At 42.9% G+C, this 18294-nt stretch overlaps 1 protein-coding gene across 2 annotated transcripts in view; it reads right to left on the bottom strand.

The window, feature by feature from the left end:
• Positions 1 to 584: 584 nt before the first annotated feature.
• The window catches only part of CXHXorf58 (chromosome X CXorf58 homolog), a 32718-nt gene continuing 15008 nt past the window's right edge, over positions 585 to 18294 (bottom strand). Inside the window, exons 6-9 of one of the 2 annotated variants that reach the window (XM_025372159.1) lie at positions 13590 to 13721; positions 4799 to 5028; positions 1394 to 1547; positions 585 to 850 (exon numbers count right to left, since the gene is read on the bottom strand). In XM_025372159.1, the coding sequence (XP_025227944.1) occupies positions 791 to 850; positions 1394 to 1547; positions 4799 to 5028; positions 13590 to 13721 (576 nt within the window). In that variant the 3' untranslated portion in view covers positions 585 to 790. The remainder of the gene's footprint in view (positions 851 to 1393; positions 1548 to 4798; positions 5029 to 13589; positions 13722 to 18294) is intronic. The other variant, XM_025372160.1, reaches the window with a different exon arrangement.

The following is an 18294-nucleotide window of genomic DNA, read 5'->3' as shown; positions in this document are numbered from 1 at the left end:
TACAAAAAAAACTAGCCGGGCGAGGCGGCGGACGCCTGTAGTCCCAGCTACTCGGGAGGCTGAGGCAGGAGAATGGCGTGAACCCGGGAGGCAGAGCTTGCAGTGAGCCGAGATTGCGCCACTGCACTCCAGCCTGGGCGACAGAGAGAGACTCTGTCTCAAAAACAAAAACAAAAACAAAAAAAAACAAAAAGAATTTGTTCCTATGGCAATTCAAAAAGGCTTAAAATATGTCACACATTTAGTTAAGACAGCATACTCGGCCGGGCGCGGTGGCTCAAGCCTGTAATCCCAGCACTTTGGGAGGCCGAGACGGGCGGATCACAAGGTCAGGAGATCGAGACCATCCTGGCTAACACGGTGAAACCCTGTCTCTACTAAACACATACAAAAAACTAGCCGGGCGAGGTGGCGGGCGCCTGTAGTCCCAGCTACTCGGGAGGCTGAGGCAGGAGAATGGCGGGAACCCGGGAGGCGGAGCTTGCAGTGAGCTGAGACCCGGCCACAGCACTCCAGCCTGGGTGACAGAGCAAGACTCCGTCTCAAAAAAAAAAAAAAAAAAAAAGAGAGCATACTCAGGACTTATTCTATGTTATTTTCCTTTATTACTCATACTCATCATTTACAGACAGACAAGCAGATTGTTAAACAACTTTGGTTTTCTGTCAATTAACTGTGCATTATCATGATGGAGAATCACCAACTGCCAAGTTTTGATACCAGGAAAATGAGTCCTCTTTTTTCTTTTTCCAGCTGATGCTCTGACATAAATTCCTTAGTTTTCACAATGTCAAAAGATGGAGTGGAGATGACAGTTATCCTTTGTACCTGATGGGTCCGTTTTTGGTTCCTAGGCAGAATTATCAATAAAAGTAGGAAGTGTTATATATTTGGTTTTTACTACTTTATATTTTAATATTTGACTATATTTATCCTCATCTCAAAATATTTACAACGATTTTTAAAATTACAAAGTAATACATGAATACATGTCTGTTGTAAATTCCTATGATGTAAAAGTATACTGAGGCAGATTTTATATAGCATAGTTCTTAATAAATTTAGATAGAAATGACTTCCATTTTGAGAAAACCACCATCAGAGATGTGCTGAATCAACAGTGTGAACATACAGAGAAAATAATTTTTTTTGCCAACTCATGCTGATATGGAGTCAAAACAGCTGGTTTTTTATCAGAATTGCTACCAATATTAAGAATTTTTAAAAAATATTACCAAGATGAAATTCGCTTTATACTACCCATGATAAATGTGTCAAATGTGTTTCAGCCTTGAACTTTAGATTAGGAAAATTTCATTTACGTAAGTACAGCTACTTTACAGACAGTTTGAATATTGTCCAAAACAATGAATTCAGTACAAGTTAAACTTACAGTCACCTCAGAAGTATTTTTTTCTTTTGCCAAATACACCTTTCTCATTTTTTCAACTTTCATTTGAGCTTGCTTGGACCGGCGACCCAGAAATTTAACTTGATTTTGCTGTTTGTAGGGCCGATACAGAGGTTGGACAGTTAAGGATGGACCCCTAGAAAATGTTTGTATTAAAAACAGAAAAATCACACAGAATAAAATTTAAATGCAAAGCAAGTTCCAAATTTTATTAAAGCTTTCTCTAGCAAATATATCATAAACCTCAGCAACATTGGAAAAGCATTTCATGTAAGCTTTTAGGTTAAAGTTATCATTTCTGCTTGAGTTTACATAGCATAGTTCTTTATCTGGCACTTATGAAGGTGTACAGATGATGATACTGACAGCAATGATTATAAAAATTATAAAACCTATTATCAATTTAAAATTAGCTTTCCTAGAAAATACTATGTAGTAGCCATTTGAATCTTATTTTTTTACACCATATACTAACACAAAAAAGTATTACATTTCGGCCAGGCGTGGTGGCTCATGCCTGTAATCCCAGCACTTTGGGAGGCTGAGGCAAGCAGATCACCTGACGTCAGGAGTTCGAGACCAGCCTGGCCAACATGGTGAAACCCTGTCTCTACTAAAAAAAAAAAAAAATACAAAAATTAGCTGGGTGTGGTGGCGGGTGCCTTTAATCCCAGCTACTTGGGAGGCCCAGGCGGGTGGATCACGAGGTCAGGAGAGCGAGACCATCCTGGCTAACACGGTGAAACCCCGTCTCTACCGAAAATACAAAAAATTAGCCAGGTGTGGAGGCGGGCGCCTGTAGTCCCAGCTACTTGGGAGGCTGAGGCAGGAGAATGGCGTGAACCCGGGAGGCAGAGCTTGCAGTGAGCAGAGATCACGCCACTGCACTCCAGCCTGGGCGACAGAGCGAGACTCCGTCTCAAAAAAAAAAAAAAAGTATTACATTTCATAATGGTTGGACAGACAAGCTGTTTTTGTCAGTGCTGGGATCAGATGCTATGCCCCCTGTCCTTACTATTATAAGGCACATAGACTCAACTTTCAACTGCCAGCATCTGCATCACTCAGTCTGAAAACTTTCTTTGAAAAGAAAAGCCCGCCGGCGCGGTGGCTCACGCCTGTAATCCCAGGACTTTGGGAGGCCGAGGCGGGCGGATCATCTGAGTTCAGGAGTTAGAGACCAACCTGATCAGCATGGAGAAACCCTGTCTCTATTAAAAATACAAAATTAGCCAGGCGTGGTGGCGCATGCCTGTAATCCTAGCTACTCAGGAAGGCTGAGGCAGGAGAATCGCTTGAACCCGGGAGGCGCAGGTTGCAGTGAGCCGAGATCGCGCCACTGCACTCCAGCCTGGGCGACAAGAGCGAAACTCGGTCTAAAAAAAAAAAGAAAGAAAAGAAAAAAGCCCATGTGCAGGGAAGGTCAAAAGTGCCTGAGAATTAATATGTCCCTTCCTAAGCAACCCTTAACCAATGACTGATGGGTGTTGATGTATCAATACTGTAATTCCCTTGTCCCTTGTGGGATAATTCTAAGTTGCATGTTCTACATTGAATCTCACATTCCCAGGGGGGATTAAGCTCCAGTTACCCACAGGGGTAACTTGCTTGCTAACACACACTGTTTTGGCTGCCTTCCACTTTTCTACCCTCTCCCTTCAGTTGTTCCTGAGATCACCTCCCAAATCTCTGTCTCAGGGTTTGCTTCTGGGAGATGCTAAACTACAACTGCATTCAAAGATGGCTTTATGAAAGTATTTTTTCTATTCAATTGATTAATAATTCGGCTACTTATTTGGCTCTGAAATGACTTATTCTTGGATACTCAGTAGGATAAATCCAAATAGCAGGGAGATTGGAGTTATATATGGTGGCAGAGAAAATTACATCATTTATTTGACCTTGGTGGTAATAGGGTTAAATTCTATACTCAGTGCTCATATGGATGAGTTAGAGAAAATCTATTTCATGACAGACTGTGCCCTAAACCAGGCCATCTGTCTGGCAAATGTATAGCCTTGATCATAAAATATATGGGTTAAATTATGTTATTGGGTCAGAATCACTCATCTCTACTCCTGAAAAAAAAACCCAGCGTGTTTTCTTGACAGTGGGTCATCAGTGTCTTCTTCAGGCACAAAGGGAGTATTTTTCATTTTAATTATAAGAGTGTGAAAATAGATTACCAGTAGGTCCTCTTACATATTATTATCTCTTTCTTCTTTTAAGAAAGCAGCTAATTTGTAAATAAGATGGGCTAAGTGAGGCTTAGTAATGGAAAGAGAAAAGGAATATAATGGGAGCGGTTATATTCTGTCCATGTTGTTTCAGATCATAATACATCTATTTTGCTACAACATCCATTTCTACAATGTGAACTGGCTCACATGCTATTGGTAAAAAGGGGAATGACGTCACTCTAATTTATATGCAATTTATCTTAGGCAAGGGGAGCCAGAGTAGCAAGAATAGAATTATAACCTTCAGCAAAAAAAGGAAAAAGCCCTTAGTTCTGTGCTGCATGGGCAAAGGTAGCCCTTTTGGCTGTATTCATGAAAACAAAAATGAGCACCCGCATCAAGTGCTGCCTTCCCAGAGAGGCACACCCCACCCCCAACTCACCCTCACTGCCCTTCACCCTACTCCTCCCCTACCCCCACTCCGGCCTTGGATGGCTCCTGGTTCTTGGCAGATCGCACTGCCTCTCATGTCCACTTAAAAGGCAACCATGCAGCCGGGCACTGCGGCTCACACTTGTAATCCCAGCACTGTGGGAGGCTGAGGTGGGCGGATCACAAGATCAGGAGTTCGAGACCAGCCTGGCCAGTATGGTGAAAATCAGTCTCTACTAAAAATACAAAAATTAGCCGGGCATGCTGGCGGGCCCCTGTAATACCAGCTACTTGGGAGGCTGAGGCAGGAGAATCGCTTGAACCCGGGAGTCGGAGGTTGCAGTGAGCCGAGATTGCGCCATTGCACTCTAGCCTGGGGAACAGAGTGAGACTCCATCTCAAAAAAAAAAAAAAAAAAAAAAAGGCAACCACGCTGGCCCAGGGTCCCACTTCCATGTGCACTGTCTCCATGCCCACTAACTGCTCTAATGAAAGAGTTGCCAGCATCTCCACTCGATGGTTGTTCATTTTTTATATTTTCTGTGGCAGCCTCCAGCTACACTGAGTTGCCTGTCTGGTGGTACAAGTCATCTCCCCAAGTACAAATTGTCCTTTTTGTTGGTGCTGTGTTTACAAAGTTGCATATGTTTTGAGCAATCTGCCCCAACTCTATTTTTCCCATATATCCTATTATCTTTAGTGAGCTATCTGGCAGAATGTGAACATTTTCAGATATACCCCTAGCATTGTAACCCCAGTGAAGAATCTGTTTTACCTGTTTTCAGAAACAATCCGTAGCTGGTGCTTATGGATCTCTCGCGTTACTGGTCTCTGTAATAGAAACTTCATTTCATTTCGTAGACGGTTTGAGATTACTCCAGACTCTGAATAATGAACTATGTCATACATTAGCATTGTCCTGGGAATACTTTCAAGATTTAATTTGCGCCAGCTGTTATTTCTGCCGCCAGAAAATGCAGGGGCCTCATCGAAAAAACTGCGATACTGTGAGGAAAAAACAATTAAGAATGATTAGTTGGCCAGGTGTGGTGGCTCACACCTGTAATCCCACAACTTTGGGAGGCTGAGGTGGGTGGATCACCTGAAGTCAGGAGTTCCAGACCAGCCTGGCCAACATGGTGAAAACCCATCTCTACTAAAAATACGAAAGTTAGCCAGGCATGGTGGCATGCGCCTCTAGTTCCAGCTACTTGGGAGGCTGAGGCAGCAGAATTGCTTGAACCCGGGAGGCGGAGGTTGTGGTGAGCCAAGATCGCGCCACTGCACTCCAGCCTGGGTGACAGAGTGACTCCATCTCAATTAAAAAAAAAAAAAGAAAGAAAAAGGAAAAGAGATACAAGAATGAATAGTTGGCCAGGTGCGGTGGCTCACACCTGTAAGCCCAGGACTTTGGCAGGCTGAGGCCGTTGGGTCACTTGAGGTCGGGAGTTCGAGACCAGCCTGGCCAACATGGTGAAACCCGATAGCATCAAGAGATATACCTAATGTAAATGACGAGTCAATGAGTGCAGCACACCAACATGGCACATGTATACATACGTAACAAACCTGCATGTTGTGCACATGTACCCTAGAACTTAAAGTATAATAATAAAAAAAATCCAAAAATTAGCCAGGCCTGGTGGCGCATATCTGTAGTCCCAGCTACTTGGGAGGCTGAGGCAGGAGGATCACCTGAGCCCAGGAAGCAGAGGTTGCAGTGAGCCGAGACTGCACCACTGCACTCCAGCTGGGGTGACAGAGTAAGACCCTGTCTCAAAAAAAAAAAAAAAAAAATTGTTTGTGGGCGCTCTAAATGTTTTTAGACACATTTCTCATGGTTCTATTCAAATGTCGCTTCATCCAAAAGGTGTTCTTTGATCCCATCTCTGAACTTTATTGGGATCTCTCTTCTATGACTCTTATTACTGACTACTCAATGTTTTAGTCATCTGTGTATGACTTAGCTCCCTTATTGGAAGGCAGGAGCTATGCTACACATTATCATGCACATAGTATCATACTCACTAAATATTTATTTAATGCATCAAAATTTTTATGGCAAATATAACTCAGATAAGTTAAACTCAGATGGGCCTAAAAATTAATGATAATAGCTATGTGTTCTGCATACCTGGTAGAGCTTGTTCATGACATGCTTGGGTTGAGAGGACTTTTTTTTTTGAGACAGGGTCTCATTCTGTCATCCAGGCTGGAGTGCAGTGACATGATCATGGCTAGCAGCCTCAACCTCCCGGGTTCCAGTGATCCTCCTGAGTAGCTGGGACTACAGGTACATGCCACCATGTCTGGCTTTTTTTTTTTACTGAGACGGAGTTTCGCTCCTGTTGCCCAGGCTAGAGAGCAGTGACTCGATCTCGGCTCACAGCAACCTCTGCCTCCCAGGTTCAAGTGATTCTCCTGCCTCAGCTTCCAGAGTAGCTGGGATTACAGGTGCATGCCACCACACCCAGCTATTTTTTTGTATTTTTAGTAGAGACGGGGTTTCGCCACGTTGGCCAGGCTGGTCTCGAACTCCTGACCTCAGGTGATCCACTCACCTCAGCCTCCCAAAGTGCTGAGATTACAGGTGTGAGCCACCATGCCTGGCCAATTTTTTAATTTTTGTAGAGATAGGGTCTCACTATGTTGCCCAGGTTGTTGAGAGGACTTTTGCACAAACCTTTTTAGAAATATGAGTACATCTCTAGTATGAAGTGGAGAATTTCACTATTTTCATTTAGAGTATTTGTAGAAATCCCACTTTTCTTTTTTTCCAATTTAAAATGATATCAAATTAGGAATTAAAAATACCAAATAAGGCCGGGCGCGGTGGCTCAAGCCTGTAATCCCAGCACTTTGGGAGGCCGAGGCGGGTGGATCACGAGGTCAGGAGATCGAGACCATCCTGGCTAACATGGTGAAACCCCGTCTCTACTAAAAATACAAAAAACTAGCCGGGCGTGGTGGCGGGCGCCTGTAGTCCCAGCTACTCGGAGGCTGAGGCGGGAGAATGGCGTGAACCCGGGAGGCGGAGCTTGCAGTGAGCCGAGATCGCGCCACTGCACTCCAGCCTGGGCGACACAGCGAGACTCCGTCTCAAAAAAAAAAAGAAAAATAAAAAAAAAAAAATACCAAATATATATCATCAATTTAACATTATAATTGTGCATTTAAGAGCCAGGGATAGGGCAGGAGAAGTTACAGTGCTAGGAAACAGAATAACAACAAGGCCTTTAGGGTATATTACACAGTCACATTCATGCTTTCAAGCACACACACACAGATGCACATATGCATACACTCTCAACACACACCCTCACACTCACATATACACATACACACTCGCACACATACACACACACAGGCAATCCTATTTTTGCACCATTTCATCTTTTTTTTCCCTCTTCTGGAGAATGGGGTCTCGCTACGTTGCCCAGGCAGGTCTCAAACTCCTGGGCTCAAGCGATCCTCCGGCCTCTGCCTCCCCAAGTGCTAGGATTACAGACATGAGCCACCACACCCGGCCTTTTCAAACTTTTTTTTTTTGAGATGGAGTCTTGCTTTATCACCCAGGCTGGAGTGCAGTGACGTAATCTCGGCTCACCGCAACCTCCGCCTCCTGGGTTCAAGCGATTCCCCTGCCTCAGCCTCCCCAGTAGCTGGGATTATAGGCGTGTGCCACCAGGCCCGGCTAATTTTTGTATTTTTAGTAGAGACAGGGTTTCACCATGTTGGCCAGGCTGGTCTCGAACTCCTGACCTCAGGTGATCCACCCACCTCAGCCTCTCAAAGTGCTGGGATTACAGGCATGAGCCACCATGCCCGGCCTCCTGTTGCTAGCTCTTCAGCTCAAAGATCACAATATAAATGACAGATGTCCATCATGATTAGTGACAAATCATGTCATAGCTTCCAAAGTCAATCAGTGACTGGTCACTGTGAATCTGTTATTCATTTCACACACAAACAGCAAAGTATACAGTTGTGTTGCCTTTTTGTCTCCCAGTGATAAACCCATGTGACATTTTACAAAAATGGAAAATCAAAAGAGGGAATTGGCCATCAAAGAAACAAAAAGTGGTACCACTTGAAGTGAAATTGGAATCAACCGTACATGGAGTTCTAGAAGAAATAGGTGACTGTGGGGATGCTGACACTGCCATCATTCAAGACGTTGCAGATCTACAGCTAAAGGAACTTGGTGAGGATGAACTTATCAACATAAATGAGGAAAGTGGCTGTGATAAAAGGATGAAGCTTTCCCAGTGGAAATGATGCTGGCCAAAAAAAAACTTCATACTGAAGGAACTCTGAGATATTTTGCAACATTTAAAGCGCAAAGAATAAAATGTTGGCAGCTGATCCAAATTTTAAAAGGAATATGACAATACACCAAGACATAGAAAAGATGCTTATAAGTGGTACTAGAAGAACAAGAAGGCAAGCACTATTTAAAGTACTCTTGGTAAGTTTTTTTTTTTTCACAGCTTTATTGAGGTTCACATACCATACAATCCACCATTTAAAGTGTACAATTCAATGGTTTCCAGTATATTCACAGTTGGTAAGATATTTTATGAAGAAACAAAACACTTTGTCTGTGTTTCTAATGTTTTAAATTATAGTGTACTAAAAGTGTACTAAATGTGTTGGGTTTTTTCCTTCCATTTTCCTACGTATTTATAAGAGACAGCAAAAGAGTTTTTAATGTTTTGATAAAGAAGATTTTTTTTTTTTTTAGAGATGGGGTCTCACTATGTTGCCCAGGCTACCCTCAAACTCCCAGACCTAAGTGATCCTCTTGCCTCAGCCTCCCAAGTAGCTGGGACTACAGACAAACATTTTGAAAAGTCACAGGACGCCGGGCGCGGTGGCTCACGCCTGTAATCCCAGCACTTTGGGAGGCCGAGGCGGGCGGATCACAAGGTCAGGAGATCGAGACCACAGTGAAACCCCGTCTCTACTAAAAATACAAAAAATTAGCCGGGCGCGGTGGCGGGCGCCTGTAGTCCCAGCTACTCAGGAGGCTGAGGCAGGAGAATGGCGTGAACCCAGGAGGCGGAGCTTGCAGTGAGCCGAGATCGCGCCACTGCACTCCAGTCTGGGTGACAGCGTGAGACTCTGTCTCAAAAAAAAAAAAAAAAAAGAAAAGTCACAGGACAATCACAATTTTCCCCCCAGATATTAAGTTTGTTTTGCATGGTTTCAATTTGCTGGTCATTTTTATGGTCCTGCAATAACATGCAAAGTAAGACTGTGTATTTTTTTTTTCCTCAGTGAAGTTGCAAAATGGGTAAATATCATAGCTCTGTCAATCATCTGCGCAGTCACTTAGCAGATCTGTCTGTGACCTCAGGCAAGTTTTTTTGAGGCTTGTTAAACTTCATTTTTCTCTTTTGTAAAAAAAGGTCACATAATTTACAAACTTGAAGATGAAAGAAGATAATATGCATGTAAAGAGATAAAGACAGTGCCACACCCGTATAAGGACTCAACAAACGTCAACAATGATCTTATCTCTCTCTTCCAATATGTCTATCTGGGGACTCCTCTCTCTGACACTAATCCTTGACATGTTCACAATCTGAAAGTATGTGGTCTTTGTCCTTAGCAAAGATAGTTGCCATCCCTGGCTCTATTTATTTCCTGGTTCACTTCCCTAAACTCATAGGCTAAGACTCTAAAAGAAAAACATAATTGGGAGTCTCTAAGGCATTGCATTAATTTCATGCTTCACACTGAAGCAAATGAGTGAATAGTTGAGACTGTATACAGACATACCTCAGAGATATTGCGGGTCCAGTTGCAGACCACAGTAATAAAGTGAATATTGCAAATAGAGTCATGCTAATTTTTTGGTTTCCCAGTGCGTATAAAAGTTATGTCTACATTATACTGTAGTTTGTTAAGTGTGTAACAGCATTTTTTCAAAAAAATGTACATACTTTAATTCAAAAATACTTTGTTGTGGCTGGGCACAATGGCTGATGCCTGTAATGCCAGAACTTACAGAGTAAGAGCTGACAGGATCACTTGTGTCCAGAAGTTTGAGACCAGCCTGGCAAACATAGCAAGGTCCCATCTCCACAACAAGAAAAAAAAATACTTTATTGCTAAAAAATGCTAATGATCATCTGAGCCTTCAGTGAGTCCTATTCTTTTTGCTGGTGGAGAGCCTTGCCTTGATGTGGATGGCTGCTGACTGATCAGGGTACTGGTTACGGAAGGTTGGGGTGGATGTGGCTTTTTTTTTTTTTTTTTTTTTTTGAGACAGGGTCTCACTCTGTCGCCCAGGCTGGAGTGCAGTGGTGCAATCATGGCTAAAGCAATCCTCCCACATCAGCTTCCTGAGTAGCTGGGACCATAGGGGCATACTACCATACCTGGCTAATTTTGGGGGGGTAATTTTTGTAGAGACAGGGTCTCCCTATATTGCCCAGGCCGGTCTCAAACTGTCTTCAAGAGATCCTCCCATCTCAGCCTTCCAAAGTACTGGGATTACAGCCATGAGCCACCGTGCCCAGCTCATGAATGTTCTCAATAGCATCTAGAATGGTGAATCTTTTCTGGATTTTTAAAATTTACTTTACCTAGATCCATCAGAGGAATCATTGTCTATGGCAGCTATAGCCTTATGAAATGTATTTCTTAAATAGTAAGACTTGAAAGTTGAAATTACTCCTTGATCCATGGGCTGTAGAATGGATGTTGTATTAGCAGGCATGAAGATATTCATCTTCTTGTACAGCTCCATCAGAGCTCCTGGGTGACCAGGTGCCTTGTCAATGAGCTGTAATACTTTGAAAGGAATCTTTTTTTTTTTTTTTTTGATCTGAGCAGTAGGTTTCAACAGGGGGCTTAAAATATTCAGTAAACCATGCTGTAAATATATGTGCTGTCGTCCAGGCTTTGTTATTCCATTTATAGAGCACAGGCTATATAATTACTCTATACAGAGTAGATTTAGCATAATTCCTTTTCTTTACTTTTTCTTTTTTTTTTTCTTTTTTTTTTTTTGAGACAGAGTCTTGTTCTGTTGCCCAGCCTGGAGTGCAGTGGTGCAATCTTAGCTCACTGCAACCTCCACCTCCCGGGCTCAAGCAATTCTCCTGTCTCAGCCTCCTGAGTAGCTGGGACTACAGGCATGTGCCGCCATGCCCGGCTAATTTTTGTATTTTTAGTAGAGATGGGTTTCACCATATTGGCCAGGCTGGTCTCGAGCTCCTGACCTCAAGTCATCTGCCCGCCTTGGCCTCCCAAAGTGCTGGGATTATAGGCCTGAGCCACTGTGCCCGGCCAGATTTAGCATAATTCTTAAGGGCCCTAAAATTTTCAGAATGGTAAATGAGAACTGACTTTAATAAGTTAAAGTTACCATCTGCATCAGCCCCTAACAAGAGACTCAGCCTGTCCTTTGAAGCCAGGCTTCTCCTGTCCTTTGAAGCCATTGGCTTCTCCTCTCTAGCTGTGAAAGCCCAAGAGGGCACCTTCCAACAGTATAAGGCTGTTTTGTCTACATTGAAAGCCACCTTCAACAATTATCTTAGCGAGATCTCCTGGATAACTTGCTGCAGCTTCTCCATCCGCACTTGCTGCTTCACCATGCACTTTTATGTTATAAAGATGGCTTCTTTCCCTAAACTTCATGAACCAACCTCTGCTAGCTTCCAAAGTTTCTTCTGCAGCTTCCTCACCTCTCTGATCCTTCACAGAACTGAAGAGAGCAAAGGCCTTGCTCTGGATTAGGCTTTGGTTTAAGAGAATGTTGTGGCTGGTTTAATCTTCTATCCAGACCACTAACACTTTCTCCATATCAGCAATACGGCTGTATTGCTTTCTTATCATTTATGTATTTGCTGGAGTAGCACTTTCAATTTCCTTCATAAATTTTTCCTTTGCATTCACAACACGTTTAACTCTTTGGTGCAAAGGTGTAGCTTTTGGCCTATCTCAGCTTTTGACATGCCTTCCTCACTAAGTTTCGTCATTTCTAGCTTTTGATTTAAAGTGAGAGGCGCGTGACTCTTTCACTTGAACACTTAGAGGCCATTGTAGGATTATTAATTGGCCTAATTTCAATATTGTTGTGTCTCAGAAAATAGAGAGACAAGAGGGGGGAGAGAGAGAGATAATGGAATGGCTGGTTGGTACAGCAGTCAGAACACACACATTTATTGGTTAAGTTTGCCATCTTATATGGGTTCAGTTTGTGGTACCCCAAAACAATTACAATAGTGACATCAAAGATCACTGATCACAGATCACCATAACAGATATAATAATAATGAAAACATTTGAAATATTGCAAGAGTGACCAAAACGTGACACAGAGACACAAAGCAAGCACATGCTATTGGAAAAAAGGCACCGATAGATTTGCTTGATGCAGGTTTGCCACAAACCTTCCATTTGTGAAAACACAATATCGGCTAGGTGCAGTGGCTCACGCCTGTAATCCCAGCACTTTGGGAGGCTGTGACGGGTGGATCACCGGAGGTCAGGAGTTCAAGACCAGCCTGGCCAATATGGTGAAATCCCGTTTCTACTAAAAATACAAAAAAATTAGCTGGGCATGGTGGTGCACGCCTGTAATCCCAGCTACTTGGGAGGCTGAGGCAGGAGAATCGCTTGAACCTGGGAGGCAGAGGTTGCAGTGAGCTGAGATTGCACCACTGCACTCCAGCCTAGACGAAAAGAGCGAAACTCCGTCTCAAAAAAAAAAAAAAAAAAAAAGTATGCAACTCAACTCAATGGTTTTTGGTATATTCACAATGTTGTGCAACTATTACCACGTCCTATGAATATTTCAGAATATTTCCATCACCCCAAAAGAACCCCCAAATTCCTTAGCTATCACCCTCCCTACATACAAAAAGCCATATATCACATGATTTCCTTTATATGAAATATTCGGATTAGGCAAATCCATAGAGACAGAAGGCAGAGTGGTGGTTTACGGGGCTGGAATGATGCAGGAATGGAGAGTTACTGCTTACTGGATGCAGGGTTTCCTTTTGGGATAATGAAAAGGTTCTGGAACTAGATGGTGGTGATGCTTGCACAACCCTGTGAATGTACTTAATGCCCCTGAATTGTACACTTTAAAATGGTCAATTTTATGATGACAACACATGGACACATAGAGGGGAAAAACACACACTGGGGCTTACCAGAGGGTGGAGGGTGGGAGGAGGGAGAGGATCAGGAAAAATAACTAATGGGTACTAGGCCTAATACTTGGGTGACAAAATAATCTGAACAACAAACTCCCTTGACACAAGTTTACCTATATACAATAACAAACTTGCACATGTATCCCTGAACTTAAAATAAAAGTTGAATTTAAAAAAATTTAAAAAGAAAGTTCTAGTGCTTGGGTATCCAAAAATAAGTTTCATTCTATAGAATATATTTGAAAAATAAAATAAAACATAATAAAATAGTAAATTTTATATTGTGTTATATTTTACCATAATAAAAAAGTATGATTCTTTCTTCTTGGAGGACAGAGTTAGGAAGACTTGCTTGGTTTGTTTTTCAACATCTAAATCTAAATTCCTTACTTGTATATAATCTTGCATGGTGACAACATCCATTATATCAGTTACTTTGGACTTTGGGAAAATACGCTCATCTTCCACAATTATACGGTGAAATTTCCTTTCCCCCATTAGTTTGCAAGCATCAACCACTGCCTGTAAAGAGAATAGAAAACAGGCTTTAAAAATAGTAGAACAGCATTAATTATCAGCACACCCTTTACATATTTCTTCTGACAAATACATCAAATATTGTTCCTTTCTTCTAGCAGCTTGCTATTCAATAGAAAAGTTGCATTTGCAAAGAGATCATATAGGGATTATTAAACCACTTAAAATTATTTCCATAGCCTTATCTACGTAGCTTTTTTTTTTTTTGAAATGGAGTGTTGCTTTGTCACCTAGGCTGGAGAACAGTGGCGCCATCTCGGCTCACTGCAACCTCCGCCTCCTGGGGTTCAAGAGATTCTCCCGCCTCCACCTCCGGAGTAGCTGGGACTATAGGCGCCTGCCACCACACCTGGCTAATTTTTTGTATTTTTAGTAGAGACGGGGTTTCACCGTGTTAGCCAGGATGGTATCCATCTCCTGACCTCGTGATCTGCTCGCCTCGGCCTCCCAAAGTGCTGGGATTACAGGTATGAGCCACCACACCAGGCCATCTACATAGTTTTCAAATGCAGCTAGAGGAATTGCTGAGTCCAGAATCCTCAGAGAACATAGTTTTAAAACAGCTGGTTTTTCCCATTAAAAGACTTTTAATCCTTTTATTTTAAAAAGGAAAACAAACCTATAACATCATTTGTGCTGTCAATGCAGAGAAAACTTATCTGGTGATTCAATGAGTTATCGTAGGAACTGCAATGAAAGGTGTCAACTGGTACCACCTCTCTTTTATGTATTTATACACTGCCAGTAAGTGCAAACATGTATGTTTCAGATTGTTTAAGCCTCCCTCCCTTCAGACTTCATTCTCAGCAGCTAAAAAGTAGCAAATAAAGGGGTTTTCTTTTCTTTTCCAAATGTCAACATTTTATGCTCAAGGAAAGCACCTGAGAGGTCAGAGACAGAAGAATCACAGAATACATGGAAGCTCAAATCCTGTTGGGCCCTACTTACACCATACCCTTCCACATATAAGTATCCTGTGCTAAGAGCTATACATAGACTGTGAGTAGAGACTTAAGTACTTTGCACCCCCCCCCATAAGTATATGCTGACTCTTCTAACATATATTTATATTACAGATCTGTACTTCTGGCCACAAAGGGTATGTTTATATGGAGGAAGGATAGCACAAAAGAAAATTCAGGGTGGGCATGGTGGCTCACACCTATAATTCCAGCACTTTGGGAGGCCGAGGCAGGTGGATCACCTGAGGTCAGGGGGTCGAGACCAACCTGGCCAACATGGTGAAACCCCGTCTCTACTAAAAATACAAAACTTAGCCGGGCGTGGTGGCAGGCACTTATAATCTCAGCTACTCGGGAGGCTGAGGCAGGAGAATCGCTTGAATCCGGGAGGTGGAGGTTGCAGTGAGCAGAGATCGCACCACTGTACTCCAGCCTAGGGGACACAGCAAGACTCTGTCTCAAAAAAAAAAAAAAAAAAGAAAAAAGAAAAAGAAAAAGAAAAAGAAAAGAAAAGAAAATTCAAATATCTTTTGATTCCAGATAAGTTTCTTTTTTCCTTTGTATGTCAGAATGTGGTATTTGTGAAAGTATGGGAACTTTGTGTTATAATGTTGATACAAGGCCTAAAAGAATGGTTGAGGCCAGGCACGGTGGCTCACACCTGTAATCCTAGCACTTTGGAAGGCTGAGGCAGGTGGATCACCTGAGGTCAGGAGTTCGAGATCAGCCTGGCAAACATGGCAAAACCCTGTTTCAACTAAAAATACAAAAATTAGCCTAGCGTGGTGGCGTGTGCCTGTAAACCCAGCTACTCGGGAGGCTGAGGCAGGAGGATTCCTTAAACCTGAGAGGCGGAGGTTGCAGTGAGCTGAGATCATGCCACTGCACTCCAGCCTGGGTGACAGGGCGAGATGCTGTCTCAAAAAAAAAAAAAAAAAAAAAAAGGAAAAAAGAAAAGAAAAAGAAAAAAGAGTGGTTGAGACAGGATCAAAACTGAGAATCATTGTTCTTTTTACTTCACACACAACAGCAAGCTATAATGCATTTTCTATTCCAATTCTCACTTTTGTTATTCAGACTATTCCTTTATTTATTTTTTTAAATTCCAGAGCTTAGAATATCACAGACACATGCAGAAAACGAAAAAGGAAGAAAACATTCAAATGGTTGAATGGTTGAAGTTTTATTCCTAATGTATAGAACTGAAGAGACAGTTTAGTGAAAATGTGACATGGAGCTTTCCTTTAGGTAGATCATTTTTGCTTTATATTTCATTAATTTCCTTATACATTACACAACTAAAGAAAACATAGGCCAGGTGTAGTAGCTCACGCTTGTAATCCCAGCACTCTGGGAGGCCGAAGGGGGTGGATCACCTGAGGTCAGGAGTTTGATTCCAGCCTGGCCAACATGGTGAAACCCTGTCTCAACTAAAAAATACCAAAACTAGTAGGGCAAGCTGGTGAGCACCTGTAATCCTAGCTACTTGGGAGGCTGAGGCAGGAGAATCGCTTGAACCCGGGAGGCGGAGGTTGCACTGAGCCAAGATCGTGCCACTGCACTCCAGCCTGGGCGACAGAGTGAGACTCCATCTCAAAAATTAATTAATTAATTAATTATAGTATTGGCAAATCTCTCCATTATGTTTTCTTGCAATTAATTTCCAACATTTTATGGTTCTAATTAACCAGCCCCACAGTGACACTAAAGGTAAAAACAAGTAATTGTACACTGAACAGGTATGAAGACCATATAATTTCTGCTTTAGGAATTTCTGTAGGCATAACTATAATTTACTTTAGCTCGTTACTAAAAAAGGGTTTTTTAAATTCTTCTTCTTATTTTTTTAGACAGAGTCTTGCTCTGTCACCCAGGCTGGAGTGCAGTGGTGCCATCTCAGCTTACCGCAACCTCCGCCTCCCGGGCTCAAGCGATTCTCCTGCCCCTCCTCAGTAGCTGGGATTACGGGCACACGCCACCACGCCCAGCTAATTTTTGTATTTTCAGTAGAGATGGGGTTTCACCATGTTGGCCAGGCTGGTCGCGAACTCTTCCTTCTATTCCACCCGCCTCAGCCTCCCAAAGTGTTAGGATTATGCTCAGCTAATTTTTGTATTTTCAGTAGAGATGGGGTTTCATCATGTTGGCCAGGCTGGTCTCGAACTCCTGATCTTCTGTTCCGCCCACCTCAGCCTCCCAAAATGTTGGGATTACGCCCAGCTAATTTTTGTATCTTCAGTAGAGACGGGGTTTCACCATGTTGGCCAGGCTGGTGTCGAACTCCTGACCTTCTGTTCCACCCACCTTGGCCTCCCAAAGTGTTGGGACTACAGGTGTGAGCCACAGTACAAAAGGTATTTATTTAGGGTTTTTTTTTTTTTTTTGAGACAGAGTCTCCCTCTATCGCCCGGGCTGGAGTGCAGTAGTGCCATCTTGACTCACTGCAACCTCTGCCTCCTGGGTTCAAACAATACTCCTGCTTCAGCCTTCTGGGTAGCTGGGACTACAGGCACGTGCCACCATGCCTTGCTAATTTTTTTTTTTTTTTGTATTTTTAGTGGAGACAGTTTTGCCATTTTGGCCACGCTGGTCCTGAAATGACCTCAAGTGATCCGCCCACCTTAGCCTCCCAAAAAGGTATTTATTGACAGGTCCTCCCTACACTGCCCTACTCAGTCACCACCACCAATCTCTCCAAGATCCAGTTTCCTTATGTGTGCAGTGTCTCAGCTGTGTGCCTCATCTGTGTCTGGCCCATTCTGGTCCCTCAGCCAAAGAAAAACACGCCTGGCAGCATAGGGCAAGCTCTCTGGCCACCTATGAGAGGGGTTTGAAAAATGTTTGCCATCCAATGGCCAAGATATTCTTTCTCAGACATCTGCAGTGTATGGCCAAATTCAAGAAAGTCCTTCTCCATAGGAAGCAATGGGAAAGAAGAGCCCAGAGCCAGGAGAAAAGCAAGGGCAAAAACTAGGCAAAGATTCCAGGATACCAGCCAATCAGGGTATGATTCAAGATGCAGGTTCTGTTCTTGGTGGGTGATTCAAAGGGTCAAAGGGGGCCATCTCTAAATCTGGCACTTATCCTGATACTCAGCATCTCTGTGGCCAGAAGCCCCCACAGCTCTGTGGCTATTTGCTGGCCTAGATCCACACTTGGGCTTGTAAAGCTACTCTAGCATCCCAAGACACTTTCCCGTTCCTACTGGGAACTGTCATTCATGGAGGAGGTAATAACTGGTATCCCTGCATTGGAACAGTTTCTTGGTTTGGAACAGTTCAATTATATACAGGCTCAGAATAAACAAAACCACCATAACTGCATGGTTGTTTTAACCTCAAAATGTATATAGTACAGTGGAAACACAGAGAAGTGTTCAAGTCTCAGTTATGCTCCTGGCAAGTCTTTCTAACTTCTAGCTTCCTAACAGGGAAAATGGGAACAATGTGTCCCTAACTAGAGTTATTGCAGGGCCATCGAAGAGAATGTGTATGCTGCTGTTTAGCATAGTTCCTAAATCTCAGGAGTGGTTAAGAAATTGGACTTTGGAGGCAGGCTAACTAGGTCTTGATCTCAGTTCCTTCACTTTCTAGGTA

This window comes from Theropithecus gelada, chromosome X (genome assembly GCF_003255815.1).
Source record: "Theropithecus gelada isolate Dixy chromosome X, Tgel_1.0, whole genome shotgun sequence".
NCBI classification, from domain to species: Eukaryota; Metazoa; Chordata; class Mammalia; order Primates; family Cercopithecidae; genus Theropithecus; species Theropithecus gelada.
Note: the sequence above shows the minus strand (reverse complement) of the source record. Positions and strands in the feature narration are given on the sequence as shown.